Below are 23,707 nucleotides of genomic sequence, written 5' to 3'. Positions count from 1 at the left end.
TTTTGCTTTGTTCCTCTGTCCGTCATGTTCCTTTCCCTGCCTAACCAGCCGTTTGGCTCCTCTGGTCTCCACTTTCTTTTCTACTCCTTGTTGCTGTGAGCAAGGCCCCCTTCTCCTCCTCCAGCCGTCCCTGGTTTTCCAGTTACCATAACTCAATGAACACTGCCATCCACTCATCCTCATCAGTAGTGAGGTGATCTATGTTATCTGACTTCCACACTGGATTTACTTCCATACTTGCTTCTGTCTGAAGGCACTTCCCCTGCCTTTGTCTAGTAACTAGGAGAGCCAGCTTTAGAACCTGACATGGTTGAGAACTCTGGACAGGGCTTTTCAACAGAAGGCATACAGTATTTAGATATCAAAATAACTCCACAGGTATGTGAGAAAGGGTTGCCTTAGGCCTGATGACCAAATGTCTAAAACCTGTTTAAAAACTCAAGAAGGAAAAAAGCTCTCACTGAACATACCTACAGCTGCATCCTTTTCTTACGGAGTTGAATGATGCATATTTTTAGAGTATTTTCTTTTTTTTTTTTTTTAAATTGAATTTATTGGGGTGACATTGGTTCACAAAACCATACAGGTTTCAAGTGTACAACTCAATAAAAGATCATCTACACACTGCATCCATGCGCCCATCGTCCTCAAGCAATGTCTCTTTCCTTCCTCATTTCCCTCTCGTTGCCCACCTACACCTAGCTCCCACCCCCCTTTCCCTCTGGCTATTACCACACAATTGTCTGTATCTATGTGTTATATATACATGGTTTTTTTGGAATGATCTTTTAAACTCACAGCTATACTCTCATCTCTCTAGAAACTATATGCTGGAGTGCTATCACCCGCTCTCTCAGTACCTGGTTGGAACTGGCATCATCTTTTTTATTCTAATTAAAGACAACACTCAATTGGAAAGAGATGGCTTTCATACAGACACTTTTATAATGGAGGTGGGACATGGAGACATGAAATGATTCTGAGTACAACCTTCTGATGTGAGCAGCCTGGCATGCCCAGTGCTTCCCACTGTGTGTGGTTACCAAGCCAGTGAGGCTCTAACAGCCTTCAAAGCACTGCCAGCCATGGTGGGAAGAGACTGGGTAGGTAGATGAGAGCACTGCCCTCCTGACCCACCTGAATCTCTGTGCCTGGTGATGCACGGGGCCTCCAAACCGTCTAGCTGGCGAGTGGTACAGCTGGGAGAGCAGCGCCACATTTTTGTTCTGGTTGGGATTGGCTGCGAACTTCACTGTAATGGGTTCAGAGGAACCTGGGGGTTTATGACCATTGAAACTGGTAATTGCCTCTTCTGCTTCCGACCGTTTGTCAAACCGGATAAACGCAACCCCTCTGGACAAACCTTTTTAACAAACCAACAAAAATGGAGTTAGGGGGAAAAAAATGCAAGGATTTTTTAAAACTGAAAAACAAAAATCAAGCAAGTCAGTCTACTGCGCTTCAAATTGGATGCTTACTTAATGAGATAGACAAAAATTAAACCTAAATATGCTCAAGCCACCTGGGTCAAGGTTTCATTATTCTGTGTGAAGTGAATTTGGAAATGTTAAACATGTTTAAATTAAGAATAAAGGGACAACACAGCCGGAGTGGCTCAGTTGGTTGAGCATGGTCCTGTGCACAGCGATGTTGCCGGTTCAATTCCTGGTGAGAACACATACCTGGGCTTGCGAGTTCGAGCCCTCATCAAAATATATATGGAAAGCAGCTGATCGATGTCCCGCCCTCGCTCCCTCCCTCTCTTTCCTCCTCCCTTCCTCTTTCTAAGCATGTCCTTGGGTGAGGATAAAAAAAAGAAAAAAGAATGAAGGGACATTTATAATCCAATTAAAAATAGTTCTATGATTATCTAAAAAAAAAAGAATGAATTAAAAAAACCCAACAATGACTAATAAAATATTAAGGTTTCAGACTTTCTTCTGAGTTACTCAGTGCCAAAAGCTATTTTGGTGACAGACAGCCACATTAGAAGCAATCACACCCCCTACCTCCCATCACTATTTTGACACCAGGTACCCACTGTGGTGTGGGTGCTGGATGGGCTGGGGAGGGAAGGCAACCGATTGGCAGGGCTAGGTCTGAGAATTCTCCCTGGGCTCTGGACCCCTCCCCCCCCTCCCCCCCCGCCCATGCCTGCCCTATCCTCCCAGTGTGCCTGAGGAGCAGTGGTGCCTCTGAGGGCCTATAGCGAATAAGGAGCAACCTGGCCTCATAGCCCAAACAGGCTTTTGCAGCCTGCTGCCTTTCTAGTGGGCCCAGCAGAATCCCTGGTTACTAGGTGCCCAGCTCAGCCTTCTCCTTCATCGCTGAAGGGCATGGAGTCCCAGTAACTAAACCTCACCCTAACAGCACTTTCCTGCTGCCATCAGCTCATTCACTACTTGAAAGTCCTGGGATCTCCTGTGGGCCCCAATCTGCCCTCCGAATCAAGTGATGCCACTCACTCTTTCCCCCTAAACTGACCAGGCACACACAACAGTGCTGACAGTACCCCATAGACCGCCTGGTAGGTTAAGAGACCCTGTCTTAGGCCTACTCCATACCTGGTCTTGTTCCCAGGAGCCCCTCATCTCTCCCTGCATGAGATGGGCCAGGGACCCTGTCGTGGCCTCCATCTGCCTCGAGGTGGGTACCTTCTCTTGCTACCTAGACTGAGGCACCTGTAGGTAAGCTGAGTCCTTCAACAGAGCAGGAACGCGATACAGGACCAGGCTGCCTGAGATCTAAGGCCCAACTGCTATAGGCAGTGTCTGGTCAGTTGGCATGAGTGTGAGACCTGAGCAAACCAGACAGCAGAGGGTTCAGCTGCCCCCAAACCCTGTCCATCCACATTCTGGGTCTGGGGGGATGATGAGGAGATCTTGGCCCTTGAAGAACTCAAGGAATGGGGTGGGGCTGGGGCGAGGGAATTTGGAGTCACAGAAGAGTCTGGCTCCTTCTCCTGAGAAGAAACAGGGTGTCAAAAACAAAACAAAAACACACACAGTGAAGGTTCAAGTGTAGTGGAGAGGTGACAGCAAGGGCCAGTCTGAGGGTGACATTGCTGGGCTGGTGTAACTGGTGGGATGGCTGTGGTCAATAGCCCACTCTCATATTGCCTGCCATTCATAGGGTCACCAGCTAACTGAACACACCAGATGTCCCCCCATTCAGCTCCCATGTTCCAGTACCTTTCCTTACCATTTCCCACAGGGTCCCTCCTACCAACTGCCTCCCCCATGGTGGGCATGGGGAATGAGTCTCCCTGGCTGGTCCTGAGGCCCTGGAGGGGCATAGAGAGACTCAGGCACATCAGATGACAAGTGTCACTGCAAGGCATGGTTGACACCTCTCTATGTCTGAAATCCCATGTTGAGGCCTGACTTGGATGTGATACTGTGGGCCCCACTGAAGCACACAATGAATGGTCAGGGACCCTCAGGCCAAGGATTCTTTGTTTACAACTGTAACATATTGTGGACAACCCATGCTGGGTCTTAAAGCACACAACACTCCAACTAGGAAGCTCCCTGTCCCAGCTTCCCCCTTCCCCCAGCACAGTGCCCTAGGAGATCATACAGAAGCTCCTAGTGGCCTGAAGGCTGCCCCCACGTTGGCTTCATGACTCTTTAAAATTGACACAGCCAGAGACACTCACTGAATTAGTGAGATCAGACCTAGCGATCACATGTATGCCCCAGAAAATTCTAGAACCTGAGCTTATTTTTTTATTTCAGTTCAAAACAACACCTGAAAGTATTGTTTTTATTCACTCTTAAAAGGCATGAATAATAGCTTAGACAGATGGAAACCTGAACAAAATCTAACTTTAGATAAATAATGCTGAGCTGGCAGGCTCCTATAGGAAGCTGCTTTCTGGGAGATGGTTTTATTCTATTTATAAAGACCTTAAGATCAAGCAGAGAGAGTGTGTATGCAAGTGGGATTTCCCTGTTTGATTTTGTAAAATGACTTTCAAATAAAAACTTCCCGATGCAATGAACAAAACCTGAGAAAGAAAATGTTATTTAGTGCAAGAAAACGTTAATTCACTAATGTGATAAATCTATACTTTAATGTGATAAATCTACACTAGAGGGAAAAAATAGAGCTATCTTCAAAAAAATTCCCTCTAGTGTTTTTTATTTTATGTAGTAGAGGCCTGGTGCACGATATTCATGCACAGTGTGTGTGTGTGTGTGTGTGTGTGTGTGTGTCCTTCAGCCCAGCCTACACCCTCTCCAATCTGGGATCCCTCTCACAATCCAGGACTACTGGCTCCCAACCGCTCGCCTGCCTGCCTGATCACCCCCTAACCACTCCCCTGCCAGCCTGATCGAGGCCTAACTGTTCCCCTGATGGCCCGATTGCCCCTAACTGCCCTCCCCTGCAGGGCTGGTCACCCCTAACTGCCCTCCCCTGCAGGGCTGGTCACCCCTAACTGCCCTCCCCTGCAGGCCTGGTCACCCCTAACTGCCCTCCCCTGCAGGCCCGATCGCCTCCAAGTGCCCTCCCTTTCAGGCCTGGTCCCTCCCAACTGCCCTCCCCTGCTGGCCTTGTGTGCTGGAGTGATGGTCAATTTGCATATTACCGCATTATTACATAGGATTTATTTTTTTTAAATGTCATTAAATCTTTATTGTTAAAAGTATTTCATATGTCCCCCCTTTTCCTCCACAGCCCCTTCCAACCTGCTCCCACCCCTGCCCCAGGCCTTTACCACCCTATTGTCTGTGTCCATGGGTTATGCACATATGCATTCAAGTTCTTTGGTTGATCACTCCCCCGACCCCCACCTTCCCTCTGAGATTCCACAGTCTGTTCTATGCGGATCTATTTTGTTCATCAGTTTATTTTGTTCATTATATCCCACATATGAGTGAGATCATGTGATACTTGCCTTTCTCTGACTGGCTTATTTCACTTAGCATAATATTTTCCAGGTCCCTCCATGCTGTCTCAAAGGGTAAGAGATCCTTCTTTTCTACTAGTGTTTTTTAGAATTAAGAGCAGAGACCAATAAATGGCACAATCTCCAAATGAGTAAATTATAAAGTTCACAATTAAAATGGATAAAGAAGCAAAGAAAAATTAAAAAATTAAGTTCTGTTAGCTCAGGATGTAACGGTTTCTTAAGAGAGCTTCCTATTTCTTCAACACTAAAAAGCCTATCATATTAAGTCAAACCTGTCTGCCATGCCGTTCTCTGCCTCATTTCCTTGTGGGCTCCATGGGGTCCCAGTAGAGGGGCCCTGGGTGGGTAGCCTCCTCTAGAGCAAGGGGAAGAAGGGAACCCTCAGCCCCCAGGGACTCACATTTTTGATAATTCTAGCCCCAGGTCAGGATGCAGGGCTGAGAGAGGAGTCCAGGAGCCCCTCATCTCTCCCTTCCCTCCTGTCCTCTTGCAAGGACACCGTAACAGAAAAGGTGTGGGGTGGGGGCCCCAGTTCCTTCCTTGAAGTAGCTGGCAGGGAGGCCCGAGGGAGAGTGAGGGTCTAGTACACCACCTTAAGGTCACAGCTGAGCCTGGGGGCAACCCTGAGGGGCCCCCAACACTAGGAGATAAAAGCCTTGCAGACAGAAAGGAGGCAAAATCCCCAGCAAAGGGCTGAGGGAGCTATCTACAGAAGTGAAACAAAAGCTACATGGCCAGGGGTATGTTCTCAAGGTCGCTGGGCTCCAGAGAGCAAGGCCCCATTCAGCAGTGCTGGACAGAGATCAGCTGAGGCAAAGCAGTCATTGTGCAATCTAGAAAAGCAGGGCCATGGAAGCAGGAAGGTGGGTCCCCAGGCAGCCCATTCAGACACTCCTATGCAGGTGGAGCTGGGAATAAATACATGCATTGACCAGCTGACTGCACTGTTTTCTCTTAATGGGGGCTTTAGGAAACTAATCTGGTACAGGCCAGGGGGTTTTATCCCAAATAAATGGTATCCTCACCCTATGACCACCCCCTACCCTCCAGCAAAGGGTCAGATGGGGTCACTCCAGCATAACCTGGTGTCTGTGCCAGACTAGGGGTATACCCAGAGCTCCCATGAAACGCCAGTGACCTGAGCCTGCAGACTATACTCCACAAGCCACTTCTCCTCCTCAGGCCTCTGGGGCAATCAAGCTGCCCACTCCTCTCAAGGCCAGGCTCCAGCAGGCACCAATCTCAGCTTCCACAGTTGGGGCTAGAGAATGGAGAGCAGGGGACAAGGCCAGATGCCCCAAAGCACACAGCTTGGGGGGGACATGAAAAAATGTGTGTGACCCCACCTACCTGCTCTCCAGGGTTTGCTCTGCAAAGGGGAGGTGATCTCAGAGCTATGACTTCCTGTGCCCTAATTACCCAATATTAGTTTTAATACCACAGCCAAGGAGGTGGTGAATACTCTGTGTAGGAAGAACATAAAAATCAAATGGAGACAATTCTACTGGCTTCGCTGAGCTCCGGAGGCAAGAAGCGTCCTTTTTAGTTTGTCAGCAGATTCCCACTCCTGGCAGGAACAGTTCTGAGGGGTCGAAAAGAAGGCATGGCCCAAGCTCTCTGCTCCCCAGCTGGAGGCATGCATAGGAGTTGGCAAGGGATATCCTGATCCCAGTTCCCAGGCCAGCAGGGGATGAGAGCCACAGTCAGGGCCAGAACCCAGCTTCCTGCCAGTCTGTCTGCCCAAGGCTGATTCAGCAACGCCCAGAGCCCAAGCAGCTAATGTCCTGAACTGAGATGACCTGAGAGGGGCTGGGATAATCATCGAGAAAATCGACCACTGCTGAGTTCTGTGGGCGGGGCACCTAAATCATCAGAAACAGTCACCCTTGTAGCTTTGGGACAGAAAGGCCTGGACCAAGAGTAAAGATGGTCACATCACACATTGTATGCCTGCAATAAGAATAGCAGCAAATCTTTGTAACCCATTCATAGGCCAGGCTGGGACATTTGGGTGCCCAAGGGAAGGTATGTCTTGGTGCCACAATGTCTTGGTGTTTTCACCATAAAATGCCAGCCTGACTCAGGGGCTCTTTCATGCCACTTTATCTCCCCAGTCTCACAGAACAAATGCCAATGTCATCTCATTTTGATTCTGTTTTCATTGGTGGAACAACTAACGACATTTAAAATCAAACATGATCTGTCTTCCCTAGAAAACCCAGCCCCTGGCCTAGAGGAAAACCTCACCGTGCATCCCAGGCCACCTCCCTACCTGTCGTCTGGTCCACAAGGACTCGGGAGTTGATGATTCGCCCGAATCGAGAGAACATGTCCTCCACATCCTTCTGGGTCATGGTCCTGGGGAGCCCACTGATGTACAAGTTAGCGTCTTTGATGACCTCTGAGCTTGGGCGAGCATATGACACCTTGAAAATAAAACCACTTTCGGGGGTTAGGACAGGTGTGTGGCCAAAGCATCAAGGAAGGGTGTTAAATTTTGGGGTGAGAAAAAGCCAACCTATGGTGGGAGAACACGCAAACACTCATCACCTGAGGCAGCTCCCCATTGACCAGGCAATGAGCTGATAGCTGGCAGCATTTTCACATTTCAATGAAGGGAACATTATTCCTGTTTTATAAAGTAAGTAACTGAAGGTCCACAGTTTGTTGGTGGCAGAGCAGGGACTGAACCCTGTTACCTGTGCACTTACCAAGGCCTTATCCCTCTCTGGATGATGAGCTGGGCTGGGAACAAGACCTGCCTATGAGGAGTGGTGGGCAAGAAAGCTGGGTGCTGCCGGGAATGCAACATTCACCTGCCAATAGGCAAGCTCACCACAGAAGCCCAGATGGAGACGTGAGTGCTAGGGGAGCCCTGAGTTCCACACGCAACTGTTCAATATTACATGACTCTAGGCCTTTTGGGCTTATGTTTTGCAAACTTGAAGAAAGCCTAAAAGGAACTTTTGTAGTGGCTTAGAGAAAATGGCATGCATGTACTAGAGGTGGTGAGAAGCTGCAGGAGCTGATGGTAAGAAAAGGTCTTTGGTCCTTTCTTCAAAGAAAAGGTTACTGAAGAAAAAGTGACAGCTGTGTGGACTCTGCAGGCCACAAGAAGGGACCAAGGTCTCATTGGAAAGGGGCAGCTTGGAGGAAGGCTTCTGCCCACAAAGGGGCAATCTAGGGGCAATCTCAGTCACACCCAACATAGTCAGAACTGAGTGAGGAGGCTGAGAGACAGAGACGGAAGGGGAGGAAACAAGAGAACCATGTGCTCCAGAACTTTCTCTCTGAGGGTCACAAAATTGATGTGATGAGGAGCCTGAAACCATAACACAGGAGCAAATATGAACTCTTTTTTTTTTAATTTCAAGTATAAACTCTTGTGTCACTGGGCAGCATGAGGGCATGGACAACAGGTGTGTTCTTACCAGAAAGCTCAGTCCTGCTAGGAAGGGCAGGAGTGTAGTTCTATGTGCCAAGAACACTCCCCTCCCAGCTCTATGAGGGCATGGTTTGTCTGATTTGTTCAACATAGTAGGTGTTCAATAAACATGTGCTAAGTGAATGTCGAATGAAGTGGCTGTGATGGGGCTGGAAGGGTGACAATGCTGTGCCACTACAGTATGCCAGGAGCGGGGAAGGCAGGGCATGAAAATGGGGGTGCACAAGAATGGGAATGTCACAGCCAGACATGAGACAGGCAGGGGAGGCCTGGGCCGAGAAGGGGGCTCCCCTCTCTACATGCTCTTCATGGGGAACCTCCTTTTACTGGTGGGGCGAGGAAGCCATGAGCCACGGCATGAGGCTTGGAATGGTCACCATTCAACACACATGTGAGATGCCAATACCTCAATTTTGGGCAGTCAGGAGGCTCCCCAGAGGCCCTGAAAGAACCAGGTTTCTGAGATGCTAATGGTGCCCTTGACAGTGATGGTGAGGTAAGTCAGGTTTGGCCCAGATTCCAGCCCAGGACAGGATTGAATGAGGTGGTGCTCACCACTCTTTACCTTAATGGTTTTGGACTGGAGCCGCAGGCCATTCAGTGTGTTTATTGCTTTCTCCGCGTCCTTTGCAGTCACATAGTTCACAAAGCCATAGCCCAAGCTGTGTCCTGTGGGAGAACATGTGCACACTGGTAAACCAACCAAGAGAGACCAAGAGGATGAAAAGGACTATGCCCTCCTATGTCTGGCTGCGCTCAAAAGAATAAGGTCAGAGAAAAGACAAAAAACACAGGAACCTTAAGAGCCAGGGTCTGCAGGAAATGTGTTTATAATTTATATTAATGGTTTATTTATTACTGTTTTTTAATATATATTTTATTGATTTCAGAGAGGAAGGGAGAGGGAGAGATAGATACAAACAACAATGATGAGAGATAATCATTGATTGGCTGCTTCCTGCGCAACCCCCACCAGGGATCAAGCCCACAACCCGGGCATTTGTCCTGACCAGGTATCGAACCATTACCTCCTGGTTCATAGGTTGATGCTTAACCACTGAGCCATGCTGGCCCGCCCGGCTATATTAATGGTTTATTTGGTACACTTCTTTGGCAAACTTATACATTTTCTGCAAAGAGCAAATGTTACTTCTGTAATTTAAAAAAGTTATTTAAAAAGAAAAACTGTGCTACTGACTACATCCTGGGGAACCCATCACTAAAGCAATGACAATGATTGGTCCCACTAGTGATGGCTACTCTGTGGGGTTCTGAGGGGCCTGGGTCTGAGAAGGGGAGAAGGACGGTTACAGGCAGCAGATAGGTAGACAGGCATTTCTCTACCACTTCATACTCCAAAGCAGGGAAAGCTTGCTGGGCTCTGGTGCCACCCAGTGTCAGTTTTCTTACTTTCCCAAATCTGCAACCCAGTGGGGAGCACAGGGAGAAGACAGCACTTAGAGAAGTTCCAGCCCTGCTGGGCAGCCCCTGTACCCCCTTCACAGCCTTGGCCAAGCTTGCAGGGCCCCAAGAACCTGAGTTCTTTCCAAAGAGATCCAAGGTTACAGGTAACATGTTCCAGCTCTTTATGAAACTTTTAGAAGTGGGAGTGACCACCAATTGGATACCCACAAGGGACTCAGCATTGAAGGCAAGGCTCTGTGGGTTCCCAGGAAGCCAGAGAGGAGCAAAGGCTGAGGGTCAGAGGTGGAAGGAGCCTTACACCTTCACAACAGGGGGAGCAGGAGGATACGCAAGGAAGAGAACCACCAATGTGCTCACATCTGACCCATGCACATGCCACATTAGGGGGCACCCACTACACACAGGCACTGCCCTGGGCAGAAATAGAGCTGTGTGTAAGACCAAGGACCACCTTCATTGAGTTTTGTTCCATTTCTCCAGTTGGCAGAGGGTTACAATGAGCAGATAAAAAATACAACCAGGGCGCCCGACTGGCCGGAGTGGCTCAGTTGATTGAACATCATCCTGTGCACCAAAAGGTTATGGGTTTGATTCCTGTTCAGGGTACATACCTAGGTTGTGGGTTTGATTCCCAGTTGGAGAGTATACAGAAGGCAACTGATCACCCAGTCAGCATGGCTCAATGGTTGAGCATCGACCTATGAACCAGGAGGTCACGATTTGATTCCCGGTCAGGGCATATGCCTGGATTGTGGACTCAATCCCCAGTGTGGAATGTGCAGGAGGCAGCCGATCAATGATTCTGTCTCATCATCGATGTTTCTGTTTCTCTCTCCCTTTCCCTTCCTCTCTAAAATAAATAAAAATATATATTTTTAAAAAAGCAACTGATCAATGTTTCTCTTTCTTTCCCTCCCCCTCTTCCTCTTTCTAAGCATGTCCTCAGGTGAGGATTAAAAAAATAAATAAAAAATACAACCAGGCCCTGAGCCACACAGAGATGGAGATCCTCATTGCAGCTGTGCTGACTCAACCTGAGATGCCAGAGGAAGCCAGGCCCATTTCTGTGATAATGAGACTTGGAACCTAGAGGACAGCCTAACTCAGTTTTACCACTTAAAAAAAATAATAATAATTTTTTAAATTTAAAGAAAAATTACAAAGATAATGTAGAATTCCCATATACCCCACACCCAGTTTCCCATTAGTAACAACTTATAGTAGAATGGATAGAATGCTTGTTAACAAGTAATAAACCAGCAGTGATACATTATTTTTTAAAAACTATATTTGTACTGATTTCAGAGAGTGAGGACGGAGAGGGAGAGAGATAGAACCATCAATGATGAGAGAGAATCACTATCAGCTGCCTCCTGCATGCCCCCTACTGGGGATCGAGCCTGCAACCCTGGCATGTGCCCTTGACCAGAATCAAACCCGGGACCCTTTAGTCGGCAGGCTGATACTCTATCCACTGAGCCAAACCAGCCAGACGATACATTATTATTAACTGCAGTTCACATTTGATTTCCATAGTATTTGTCTTTCCCTAATGTTCTTTTCTGTTCCAGGATGCCATTCGGAATCCCAAGTAACATTTAGCTATCATGTCTCCTTAGGCTCCTCTTGGCTGAGACAATTTCTCAGACCTTCCTTGCTTGTGATGACCTTGACAGTTTTGAGGAGGGCTGGTCAGTAATGTTGTAGAATCCCTCTCAATCTGGGCTTGTCAGATGCTTTTTCTCATGGTTAGGTTGGCATGATGGGTTTTGGGGAGGAAGATCACATAGTGAAATGAATGTCCTTCTTATGACATCAGGGGGTGCATGCTGTCAATGTGACTTATCACAGATGATGTTGACCTTCATCTCCCAGCAGAGCAGTCCGTTTGGCAGGTTTCTTCTCCACTGTAAGGTCATCCCCCAACCCCAAACAACAGGCTTTGGATGGAAGTCATGGCACAGCCCACAGTTAGGGAATACCTTGTGGAATTCCACTCTGCCTCCTTCAGGGTAGAGTAGCTATAAAAATTATTTATACAGCTGCTTTCTTTTTTAAAGAAACAAAAACAAAATCTGACCCTCCAGACCCATATTTTTAACAAAACCCCATGGACCTCAGAGACTCAGCCCCTGAGCCTGAACAGTGAGGACCCTGGAAAGGAGGGCTGTGGGGTCCAGGCCCATCTAGCAGGAGAGTCATAGCACAACTCAGAAAACTACAATCAGCTCCAGATCAGGGACTTAGGGTCCCTGCAAACATTCCAGACCACAAATGTGAGAGCTGAGGATGCAGAGGAGGTCTGTGGTAGATTCCCAACCAAACTCCAGCCTGCCTGGGATTTTTATGCCCAAACGCTTGCTCTTCAACCTCACTCTGTTGGTCTCTCACTGTAGCCAGGCCAAGAGTCTGTCCTTTCTGACCCAGCCTTGGACAGGCTCCTCCACTCCTCCCTGATCAGCAGCACCTGCACACCGGTCTCCTTGTCTTTCTGCTCCTCCCACAAGGCCAATTCCACCCAGTACCCCCAGTCTTCTTCCCTACTGGTGCCTCAAGTGGTCTAAGCAATGCTGGAGAAACCAAACACCAGTGTAGACTCACCCAGGCCCTGTTCCTGTGTCTTCAACTACAGCGGCTCCTCTCAGCATATAAACATGGGCCTTGCCCCACCTCAGTGCTTGGTGGCCCTGGCTGGCTCCCTAGAGTGGTCACTGCTGACTGCAAGCACTACACTCACCAAGGCTGTCCATGGCCCTTTGGTGCTGCCCATGGACAGTTTCAGGACCCAGCTCCTTGAGCTCTCAGCTTGAAGTGCCACCTCCTCCAGGATGTGACAACAGTGCCAAGTTTTCTTTCTCCCCAGCTGTCCCTCTTCAGGTTCTTCCTCTGCCAATTTCATCAAGATGGTCCCCAAGGCTCTGCCTTTGGTCCTTTATCTCCATCAGTCTTCCTGGGTGACCTCTCTGACCACCTGTGCGCCTGCACCTTCTAATGTCACCTAGGAAGTTGCACACCCTTAGATGGCCACTGCCTGCCTCCCTTTCATGTTCCTACACCCACTCCAGTTTTCCTGAATGAGTCCACCAACAATAACTGAGCACCTAGTATGTGCCAGATTCCAGGCTAGGTTGGCTGGGTGGGGTGGGGTTTTGATGATGATCAGAAAGGAGGAAGCTTCTACCTTTATAAAACTCATATCCCAGTGGGTAAATTGGACAACAAACCAGCAAGAAACAAACCACTGCATAGGTGCTAGGAGGAGAATCTTTCTGGTGGTGAGAGGCTGACAGGATGGGCCCTCAGTAGACAGGGTGGACAGGAGCACCCTTTGAGGAGGTGATATTTGAAGCAAGACCTCTGGATAGCTGAGGACAAGCATTCCAGACAGAAGAGCAAGTGCCAAGTCTCTGAGGTAGAGACAATGAGTATGTTCCAGGAAATGGGGGAATGGACCAGAGGTGGCTGCTGGTTGGAAAGCAGATGCAGTAGGTCAAGCTAGGATCCTGTGGAGTCTGTGAGCTTGAGCAGTATGCACCAGAAAGGGGGCAGCAGAAGGAAGACCCACAGAGAAGACCTGCAGATAGGCTGATGCCGGAGAGAGCTTCAGAGGAGCCTAAAGTGCCAGCACTCCTGGGATGGGCTGAGCCTTCTGGGGCCAGGTGGGGAGGGATCTCTGCATACCCGTCCCCAGGGCTGGCTCTATCCCCTCAATCTGTTCTACCCTCTGTGGTGGGCACCTGTGTGCAGCAAGAAGAAAGGTGGTGGATGAACAAATGGGAGTCCCTGGCTTTCACCCAATTGATGATGCTGTAGAGCAGTGATGGCGAACCTATGACACGCGTGTCAGAGGTGACACGCGAACTCATTTTTTTGGTTGATTTTTCTTTGTTAAATGGCATTTAAATATATAAAATAAATATCAAAAATATAAATCTTTGTTTTACTATGGTTGCAAATATCAAAAAATCTCTATATGTGACATGGCACCAGAGTTAAGTTAGGGTTTTTCAAAATGCTGACACGCCGAGCTCAAAAGGTTCGCCATCACTGCTGTAGAGCAAAGTGCTTAACATAGTGCTGAGCACCAACCTCCACTCTTACCTTCACCATGAACCAATCACTTTCATCTTTGGCTTCCCATTAGAATCACCAGGGAAGCTTCTAAAAGATGATCACTACCCAAGCCATATCCCAGAGCAATGAAATTGGAATGGGAGTGGAGTGGAGTGGGGTGGCTTCAGTAGGATTCCAACATGCACAGGTTGAGAGCTGATGCTTGCAGTGCAGGTGGGGAGCCCCTGAGAGCAGGATTTCTCATGGTTATACAGAGGACTCCCAGGCACCTGGGGAAAGACCCTCACTTCCCAAAGCAGTCTCTAAGTTACTGTTTCTCTAATAGGGTCCACAAGTCATGCAGGTAATGATGCAGCTCCCTAGAAGCCTTCAGAGTCCGGGGACCCAGGATGTCAGGCAGGCATGGGAATCTATGCTTCTCAGCTCCTTACAGATGATTCTCCTCCTCCTAGAGACAGTGAGCCTGCTAGACTCAGTGCCATCAAGGCCTATTTGCCCTTCAGGATGATGGAAGACCAGCCCCAAATGAGAGAATTCTGAGGTCTGGCTGGAGGAGCAGTGATGCTAAGTGTCAGAGCTTGGGTAGGGCAAGGATCCTACATAGGCTGCTTAGGGCTTGAGGAGAACAGGGCCTGCCTGGACTTTGGGCTGGGGATGAGGGCCACCAGAGCCCTGGAGGGGAGATGTGGTGGACAGGAGAGGAGGGCAGAAGATGAGGGAAAGAAACAGAAGAGTGAGAAGGGACAGGGAAAAAGCATAAATAAACCTTGGTTCTGAGGTCAAAGGATGTCCCAGAGTTCAGCACTCCTCCCATCTCTCACTTCCCATGTTGTAGGAAAAATGCCACCAACAGGCCCAGTGCTTCTCAGTTCTGGCTTTCTTTTTTGGTTTGTTAATTCTCACCAGAGGATACTTTTTTTCCATTGATCCTTCAGAGACAGTGGAAGGGAGCAGGGAGAGAAACAGAGAGAAACATCAATGTGAGAGACACATTGATTAGCTGCCTCCCACACGAGCCTAGACCAGGCTGAGGAACGAGCCTGCAACCCAGGTACGTGCTCCTGACTGGAAGCAAACCCAAGATCTTTCATTACTTGGGCTGACACTCTAACCACTGAGCCAAACCAGCTTGGGCTCAGCTCTGGTTTTCTGATTTGCCATGGCCCTAGCATTGCCCTCCCTCCAGGAAGGTTAAATGTCAGATGTTCAAATACCAAGTCTGGCTGATTCAGTGCATCTGGGTGGGGCCAGAGGCTGGGGTCCGTGTCCAACCCTCTCTTCCTTGACACCATGTCCTGCTGCTGGTCAGGATCCAGTGTTCCAAGAGCCACTGCCTGTAGAAAAGCAAGCCTACTTGCCTCCTCATGGAGCACTCTTCATGCCCTGTCAGACTACCTTGGGCAAGTGCTTTTCCATTTCCAAACATACTTCCTCTCTCTTTGGGCAAGGGTTAAAACTAATAGATAATTACAGAGCATTTCATCTTCTATTTGCAGACAAGAGCAGCCAGATTTACTATTTTAATCCCCTAGTGTTTCTCAAATTGACCTGGAGTCCATGGATGAGGTAGGTGAGTGCCTGTGGACGAGGCCTTCCCTGCAACGTCAGAGTGCAGGAGCAGTCAAGTCCTCCTTAAAACTTCCACGGGGGCTCAAGGGAAGACTTCACTGAAGGAGAGACTGGGTCTTGGGGGGAATGAGTGAACTAAGCAGGCAATAAATAAGAAACAACAAATGCCCCCAAAGAAAGAAAGCAGTCAAAGGACAATAAAGGTATTTTATAAGAGTACAAAACAGCCAGTAAGTACAGGAAAACAGATAAATTTTCCTAGAAGTGCAAATTACCATCAGGATCAGATGCCATTCTTCACTTAGGCTGGCTGGCAAAGATGAGAAACCCTGCCACATCAGGGGGTGGAAGGGCTGGTGGGGGAAGGGAGTATAAACTGGAGGGCAAGCTGGCAATAAGGGTCAAGGGGTTTTAGAAAGTACAGTAATCCTCCCTTATCCTCAGGGTATTACCTCCAAGACCCCCAGTGGATGCTGGAAACCCAGCACAGCACTGAACCCTACATATATTATGTTTCTTTTTATACATACATACCTTTCACTTAAAGGAAGCATTTACGGCTCCTCTTTGGCATGCCCAAGCTGCCAGCATCACTACTCTTATGCTTTAGGACCATTATGAAGTAAAATAAGGGTTAATTGAACACAAGCACTGAGATACCACAACAGTTGATCTGGCTACTAAGTGACTAACTGGCAAGGAGCACATATATCGTGGAGATGCTGGACAAAGGAATGAGTCACATCTCCGGTGGGACACAGGAGGATGATAAGAGATTTCATCACGCTACTCAGGACAATGTGCAATTTGAAACTTATTATTTCCAAAATTTTCCATTTAATATTTTTGGACAGTGGTTGACCATGGGGAACTGAAACCATGGAAAGCAAAACCACAGATAAGGGGGACGACTATATACACTATCACATCTGTTGGTTCACTTCTAAGAAGACTTCCTATGGAAATAACCAGAGAGCAAAGATTTGTGCCAGGATATTTATCTCAGTGAGGTTAATAAATAGAGAAAAACAGCTACAGTAACCTGTTGTATAAACTCAGAACCTCCATACAGCAGAATACTATGTAACCATTATGATGAGGAGATAGCTATGTTCAATGGCAGAGAAAAATCTCCACAAATATCAGAAGAAAAGTTTCCACATAGTTTGGGTGGTGTAAGCCCATTTTGTAAAAGAACACAATTGCTTACAACAAGGAATAAAGAAATAAGTCTAGAACAGTGGTTTTCAACCTTCCTAATGCCGCGACCCTTTAATATAGTTCCTCATGTTGTGGTGACCCCAACCATAAAATTATTTTCGTTGCTACTTCATAACTGTAATTTTGCTACTGTTATGAATTGTAATGTAAATATCTGATATGCAGGATGTATCTTCATTGTTACAAATTGAACATAATTAAAGCATAGTGATTAATCACAAAAACAATATGTAATTATATATGTGTTTTCCGATGGTCTTAGGCGACCCCTGTGAAAGGGTCGTTCGACCCCCAAAGGGGTCGCGACCCACAGGTTGAGAAGGACATGAAACACAATTGTGAGATTATGGGTAATTTAAACTTTTCTTATCTCATGTGAAACCTTTTTCTATAAGGAACAAAGATTATTTTGCATTAAGGAGAAAAAAAGTGATCAGGCTGACTAGATGTGGAAGAACATTCCTGCTGAGGGAACAGTCTTTATGAAATCACAAGTGTGCAATCGTGGGCATGTCTAGGGAATGACAAGTAGCTCATTCCAATCCGAGAGGAAAGTGTGTGTGGGGTGCAGTGGCTGGGATGAGGGGACAGGTCCTCGGGAGACTTGTGAGCTGCAGGCAGGGATAAGGGCTTTATCCTGACCAGAGGTGCACAGCAATGAGACAGAAGCTGAGCAAAACTGAACTAGAGGCTGAAGACCAAGTGGCCAGTATGACAAACAGTCCAGGAGGATAGAGGCTGGTTCCTGGTCCCCCATGGGCCATACGGCATCTGCAGAAGGACCAAACACCAGAACAGAGAGCAGGGCAGGGCTGCACAGTAAGGCTAGCTGGTGACTGTGGATGGAACAAGCAACAACAAATGCATGTCCCCACGTGGGGCTGGAGCCTGGCTGGCCAGAAATATTTTGAATATTGAGGTCACCAAGTGAAACATTCTCGGATCCCAGAGACCACCCTCATTCCTCCTGTCATCAGGGCCTGGCCCGTGGTCAGCACTCAATGAATATTTGCAGGGTGAATGAATGTCCATGCTGATATGCATTCTCCTCCAATCCCCAGACCCTTTTATTTATTCATTCCTTCAACAGACTATGACTACCTCCAGGGATACAGAGATGAATAGGGTCCCTGCTTCCAAGAACTACATGGACCTAATGGACAATAAAGTTCCAACTTCAGTGCAGTGTGGAAACCCATGTTGCAGGTCTGCCCCGATGTTATGGGAACCCAGAAGTGAGGCATCTAAAACTGACCGGGTTGGGCCAGGGAAAGCATCCTAAAGGAAATGGGAGGGGTTTTAAAGAAGCTGAGTGACAGAGTGAGATATGGAGTGTTAAAGAGATTCCTTTGCTGCAGTGGGAATGGTCTGGAGGAAGCATGGGTGACCAGTTAAGAGGCAAGAGCACTAATGTAGGCAGAGGATGATGTGGCCTGGTCTAGTATGAAGGCAGGGGAGATGGAAGAAAAGAGATGGAAGCATCCAAAGGGAAAAGTCAGGGATACATGTCAAAGGTCATGTTTATATTTCTGAGCAGAGCCAATAAGTGGACAGTGGTGCCATCGGTTACAATGGGTGGTGCACTTTCCTTGGCTTGCAGGAAAGTCAAGTTTAATTTGGAAAACACTGAATTTGAGCAGTTGAGGGGTCTGAAGCTTAGAGGAGCTTTGTGGCTGAAAGAGAAGTGGCAAACTAAAGGGGAAGCTAAGCTGCAGGTGCATCCACTTACCACCATACAGACTTACAAAGAAGAGGCTTGGGAGTAACCTTGAGGACCGCTGAAGTTAATAGCTCAGAAGGGGCTGCAAGGGAGGCAGAGCAAGGCCTCAGGGTTGGAAGAGAACCAGGGTGGTGGTTCACAGAAGCCAAGGGAAGAGGCTTCTAGAAGGAAGAGGAGACAGTAATTTGCTGTGTCTGTGAACAGGAGAAGAATAGCTAGAATAGTGGTTTTCAATTGTGAGTGATTCTACCCCCTCGGAAATATTTGGCAATGTCTGGGGACATTTTTTTGGTTATCACAATTCTGAAAGTGCCACTGGTATCTAGTGGGTGAAGATCAGGGATGCTGTTCAACATCCTACAACACACAGGATGCCCCACCCCAAGAATTATCCAATCCCAAATAGCGATAGTGCTCAAGTTGAGAAAACCTGATCTACAGGAAGTTGGCGAATTTTAGCAAGGATTTTTTTTTTACTCCTCACCCAAGGATATGTTTTTCATTGATTCTAGAGAGGCAGGCTGAGGGAGAGGGAGAGAAACATTGACTGGTTGCTTCCTATTCACCCCAACCAGGGATCAAACCTGCAACCTGGGTATGTGTCCTGTCTGGGAATTGAACCTGTGACCCTTTATGGGACACACTCTAACCCAGCGGTTGCCAACCTTTCAGATCTCACAGACCACCAATGGCGACTGCTGCTCTAACCAATGGAGCCACACTGGCCAGGGCTAGCAAGGATTTTTTAAACGAGCAGAGACTGCTGGCTGGTGTGGCTCAGTGATTAAGCGTCAACCCATGAACCAGATCACGGTTCCATTCCCAGTCAGGGCATGTGCCTGGGTTGCGGACTCAATCCCCAGTAGGAGGAGTACAGGAGGCAGGCGATCAGTGATTCCCTCTCATCATTGATGTTTCTATCTCTCTCTCCCTCTCCCATCCTCTCTGAAATCAATAAAAATATATTTTAAAAATAAATTAATTAAAAATACTTTGAGTTCCAAGCCCTCCTCTGACAAACCAATTCCTTATACGGGGTCAGCCAGCCTCTCCAGGAGTTATCCAGTCATGGGCATCGTCCCATCTCTCGCAAATGCTGAGAGTTGAGAATGGGTACATGTGGTTCAATATCTTACTCTACTGTTATGAAAAAATGTTTTTTTAAGTCCTCACCCAAGGACATGCTTAGAGAGAGGAAGGGGAAGGGGGAGAAGGAGAAACATTGATGTATCAGAGAATACATCGATTGGTTGCCTTCCATAAATGCCCCCTCTGGGGAGACTGAACCTGCAACCCAGGTATGTGCCCTAAGAATCAAACCAGCAACTTTTTGGTGCACAGGAGGACACTCAACCAACTGAGCCACTCTGGTTAGGCTACTGTCATGTAAATTTAAATATTATTGTATGTCTATAATATAAATACTGTTTTACTTTAAAAAATATATTTTTATTAAAATTTAGAGAGAGAAAAAGGGAGAGAAAGAGAAACATTGATGTGAGAGTGGAACATCGATCAGCTGCCTCCTGTACGCTCCACATTGGGGATTGAGCCCATAACCTGGGTATTGAACCAGCACCCTTTTGGTGCATGGGACGATGCCCAATCAACTGAACCACACTGGCCAGGACTGTTTTACTTTAAAATTAGTTTCAGTGTAGGGAATCATACATAGTCCCACAACCCAGGTGGCAGCCAAAGCCATCCTGGGAAGACTGTCCATTCCTCAGCTCACCAGAGCAGAGAGGAGGAAGGGGAGGGGGAGGAGAAGAAGGATGAAGAGGAGGAAGAGAGGGGAAAGGAGAAAGAGGAAAAGGCAGGGGAGAAAGATGTGGAGGATGAGGAAGAGAGGAGGAGAAGAGGAAGGAGGGAGAAGAAGAGGAAGAAGAGGAGGAGGACAAAGAGGGGGAGAGCTCTCTAAAACAGTGTTCTTCCCTGGGGAGAAAAGAATCCTAGTACCTGGTCTTTCCCTATTTTTCTCCAGAGTCCTTGAAACCAAGCTCTCAGAATGACAACCTTACCAGGTACTACTGGGCCTTCCTCAAACCCTTATGAGGTAGGTAGCATCAGGAGGTAGGCACCACCATACCCACATTATGAATGGAGACACTGAGGCTTACAAGTCATACTTTGAGGGAGTGGAGAGCAGGGCTTTGAACCAGCCTACCAACCACACATCCAGCCTGTTGAACCACTGCCATGCTCCCATTCCCACAGAGAGATCAAGTTCAGTGTGTTTCAGATGTTCAGGTTGATGGAGTGACAACAAACAGTCAAGGTCACCCAAACCTAATGAGGAGCCACTCATTGGGGACTCAGTGGGCCTGACCCACTGAGTGGGAGCCTGGGAAGATGAATGGGCCTGCCTGGAGCAGGGCGCTGGTCAGAGTCCCTTCCATAGGTGAGCCCACAGCAGGCCAGGCTGTCCTTCTTTGGCACCTTCCAGCTCTTAAGAGCAGACCTAGTTTCTGGTGTCTCCTCATTTTTCCTCCCCTTCCACCATCTTATTTTGGACATGCTCTCTGTCTAATGTTGATTTTTACCTCTTTTGGGAACCTACATCCAATCTTATACCACGACGGTGGCAGAGTAGAGTCTGAGATAAAAATGAAACTTTAAAAGTATCATTGCAAGGCTGCAGCTCTTCTACACGGAGGAATGCTGCAGAGTCACAGGTAAAAAAGACAGTGCTTAACAGGACAGCCAAAAGCACTCCCTCTACAAAAATGTCTTGGTTTCTTTACCTGCGACTTTATCCCGAATAAGTTTTGCAGACTCGACTTCACCAATACTGCTGAACAGACTTCGCAACTCATCCTGGGTCATGTTCTGAGGGAGGTAGTTGACTATTAAATTTGTTCTCCCGATGTCATCCCTGCAGTCTTCGGCCATGTGGTCTTCATAACCATTAGACATTGTATTTTTTAAAAATCTGCAGGGGGAAAAAAATCAAGTAAATTCCTAATGTTCAAATTGCAGAATGTGAAACAAAACTAATGACTGCATTAGCACTTAGTTTTCTCTTCAACATATGTCCACACAAAAACCTGCACATGGAAGTTTACAGCAGCCCCCAAAACTGGGAGAAACCACGATGTCCTTTAGTAGGTGAATGGAGAAAAAAACATCTACATAAGGGAGTATTATTCAGGAATAAAAAGAAATGAGCTATGAAGCCATAGAGACATGGAGGAACCTTAAATGCACACCGCTAAGTGAAAGAAAACAGCTTTTGAAAGGCTACATATTATATGATTCCAATTATACAACACTGTGGAAAAGGTAAAACAATGGAGACAATAAAAAGATGAGAGGTTGCTGGAATTTTGGGAGAGGGATGAATAGATGAAGCACAGAGGATTTTTTAGGGCAGTGAAGTTATTCTGTGTGATACTGTAATGGTGGATACATGTCTTTCTACATTTGTCCAAACCCATGGAATGTACACCACCAAGAGGGAACCCTAAAGCAACTATGGGCTTCAGATAACATGTATCAGTAATGGTTCATACTAATGTGAGATGCTAATAATAGGGGAAACTTTGTGTTCGAGGAGAGGTATATGGAAACTCACTTTGTACTTTCTTTGCAATCTTTCTGTAAACCTAAAACTACTCTAAAAAAGTCTGTTAAAACAAAACAATTCCAAGTTCAACCATTTCCACTTACTAAGAGGGCTTCAAAAAAGACACATACAATTTCAGCACCATCATTTAAGTTCCATATACAATGTGCAACGTTAGTCCAATCTCCCAGCATTTCTTTTACTTATTTGCAAATGTACTGTTCCCTGCTCTTTATAAAGTAGTTTGGCATCAAAAGCCAAAAAAAGAGATTAGAAAGTTAGACTTCATAAGGTTCAAAACTTTGCATGCCAAAAGGCATCAGAAACAGACAAGCAGGAGACTGGGAGAAAATACAGTTGACCTTAACACAGAATTGAAAGCATGCAGGCTTTGGAATGCCTTTAGTGGATCCACATAGTTCAAATCCGTTGTTCATAGGTCAGCTGCATTTTTATAAGGTAGATTTAATATATATATATTTATTGATTTCAGAGAGGGAGGGAGAGGGAGAGAGAGAAACATCAATGATGAGAAAGAATCATTGATTGGCTGCCTCCTGCACGCCGCCTACTGAGGATTGAGCCTGCAACCCAGGCATGTGCCCTGGGACCCTTCAGTCTTCAGGCTTAAGCTCTATCTACTGAGCAAAACCAGCTAGGGCTATAAGGTGGATTTTTGATTACATAGGGCAGGGGTCCTCAAACTTTTTAAACAGGGGGCCAGTTCACTGTCCCTCAGACCGTTGGAGGGCCGGACTATAGTTTTAAAAAAAACTATGAACAAATTCCTATGCACACTGCACATATCTTATTTTGAAGTAAAAAAAACAAAACGGCGCCAAAACCGGTTTGGCTCGGTGGATAGAGCGTCGGCCTGCGGATTGAAAGGTCCCAGGTTCGATTCCAGTCAAGGGCATGTACCTGGGTTGCGGGCACATCCCCAGTAGGAGATGTGCAGGAGGCGGCTGATCGATGTTTCTCTCTCATCGATGTTTCTAACTCTCTATCTCTCTCCTTTCCTCTCTGTAAAAAATCAATAAAATATATTTTTTTAAAAAAGACAGGAAAAAAAAAAACACAAAACGGGAACAAATACAATATTTGTATTTGCATGTGGCCCGCGGGCCGTAGTTTGAGGACCCCTGACATAGGGTATCAGCACCTTTAATCCCCATGTTGTTCAAGGGTCAACTGTATTTGCTACCTATTATATTACTTAGATTGGTGGTTCTCACCTGGGTGATTCTGCCCCCAGGGGATACTGGGCAATGTCTGGAGACAATTCTGATTATCACAACTGGGGGGTGGGGTGTGTGTGTGCACGTGCCACTGGCATTTAGTGGGCAGAGGCCAGGGATGCTGCTGAACATTCCACAAGGCACAGGACAGTCCCTACCAAGATCTATCCAGCCCCAAAATGTCAATACTGCCGTGGCTGAGAAAAGTCCATTTAGAGCATCTACAAATTAATTTAAAAAAAAAATCATATATATATATATCACTAACAGACAAGTGATCAAAGGATATTAACCGCAATTAATAGATGCCAGCAATTCAAATAGCTAGGAAACTATGGAAAGAAGCTCAAGTTCGAGAATAATGAAGAAAATGTGAAATAAGAGATGCTACCTTTTGCTTGTTAGAGGGAATAAATCCAGTTTAAAGATAAAGGGGCAATACTCTTATAGACTGTTGATATGAGTGTGACATGGTACCACCTTTTTAAAGGATAACTTGGTAGTGCCTACCAAGATTTTTTATGTGAATACTATC

The 23,707-nt window shown here is 46.9% G+C and overlaps 1 protein-coding gene across 1 annotated transcript in view; it reads right to left on the bottom strand.

Moving 5' to 3' along the window:
- Nucleotides 1-23,707, bottom strand: part of ELAVL1 (ELAV like RNA binding protein 1) — a 42,335-nt gene that overhangs the window by 6,560 nt on the left and 12,068 nt on the right. Inside the window, exons 2-5 of the mRNA XM_070416678.1 lie at nucleotides 21,114-21,301; nucleotides 8,926-9,029; nucleotides 7,188-7,341; nucleotides 1,138-1,363 (exon numbers count right to left, since the gene is read on the bottom strand). Coding sequence (XP_070272779.1) covers nucleotides 1,138-1,363; nucleotides 7,188-7,341; nucleotides 8,926-9,029; nucleotides 21,114-21,285 — 656 coding nt within the window. The 5' untranslated portion in view covers nucleotides 21,286-21,301. The remainder of the gene's footprint in view (nucleotides 1-1,137; nucleotides 1,364-7,187; nucleotides 7,342-8,925; nucleotides 9,030-21,113; nucleotides 21,302-23,707) is intronic.

The sequence above is a fragment of the Myotis yumanensis genome, unplaced genomic scaffold, assembly GCF_028538775.1.
Source record: "Myotis yumanensis isolate MYYU_CA2020_CCGP unplaced genomic scaffold, mMyoYum1.0.hap1 SCAF_5, whole genome shotgun sequence".
NCBI classification, from domain to species: domain Eukaryota; kingdom Metazoa; phylum Chordata; class Mammalia; order Chiroptera; family Vespertilionidae; genus Myotis; species Myotis yumanensis.
Note: the sequence above shows the minus strand (reverse complement) of the source record. Positions and strands in the feature narration are given on the sequence as shown.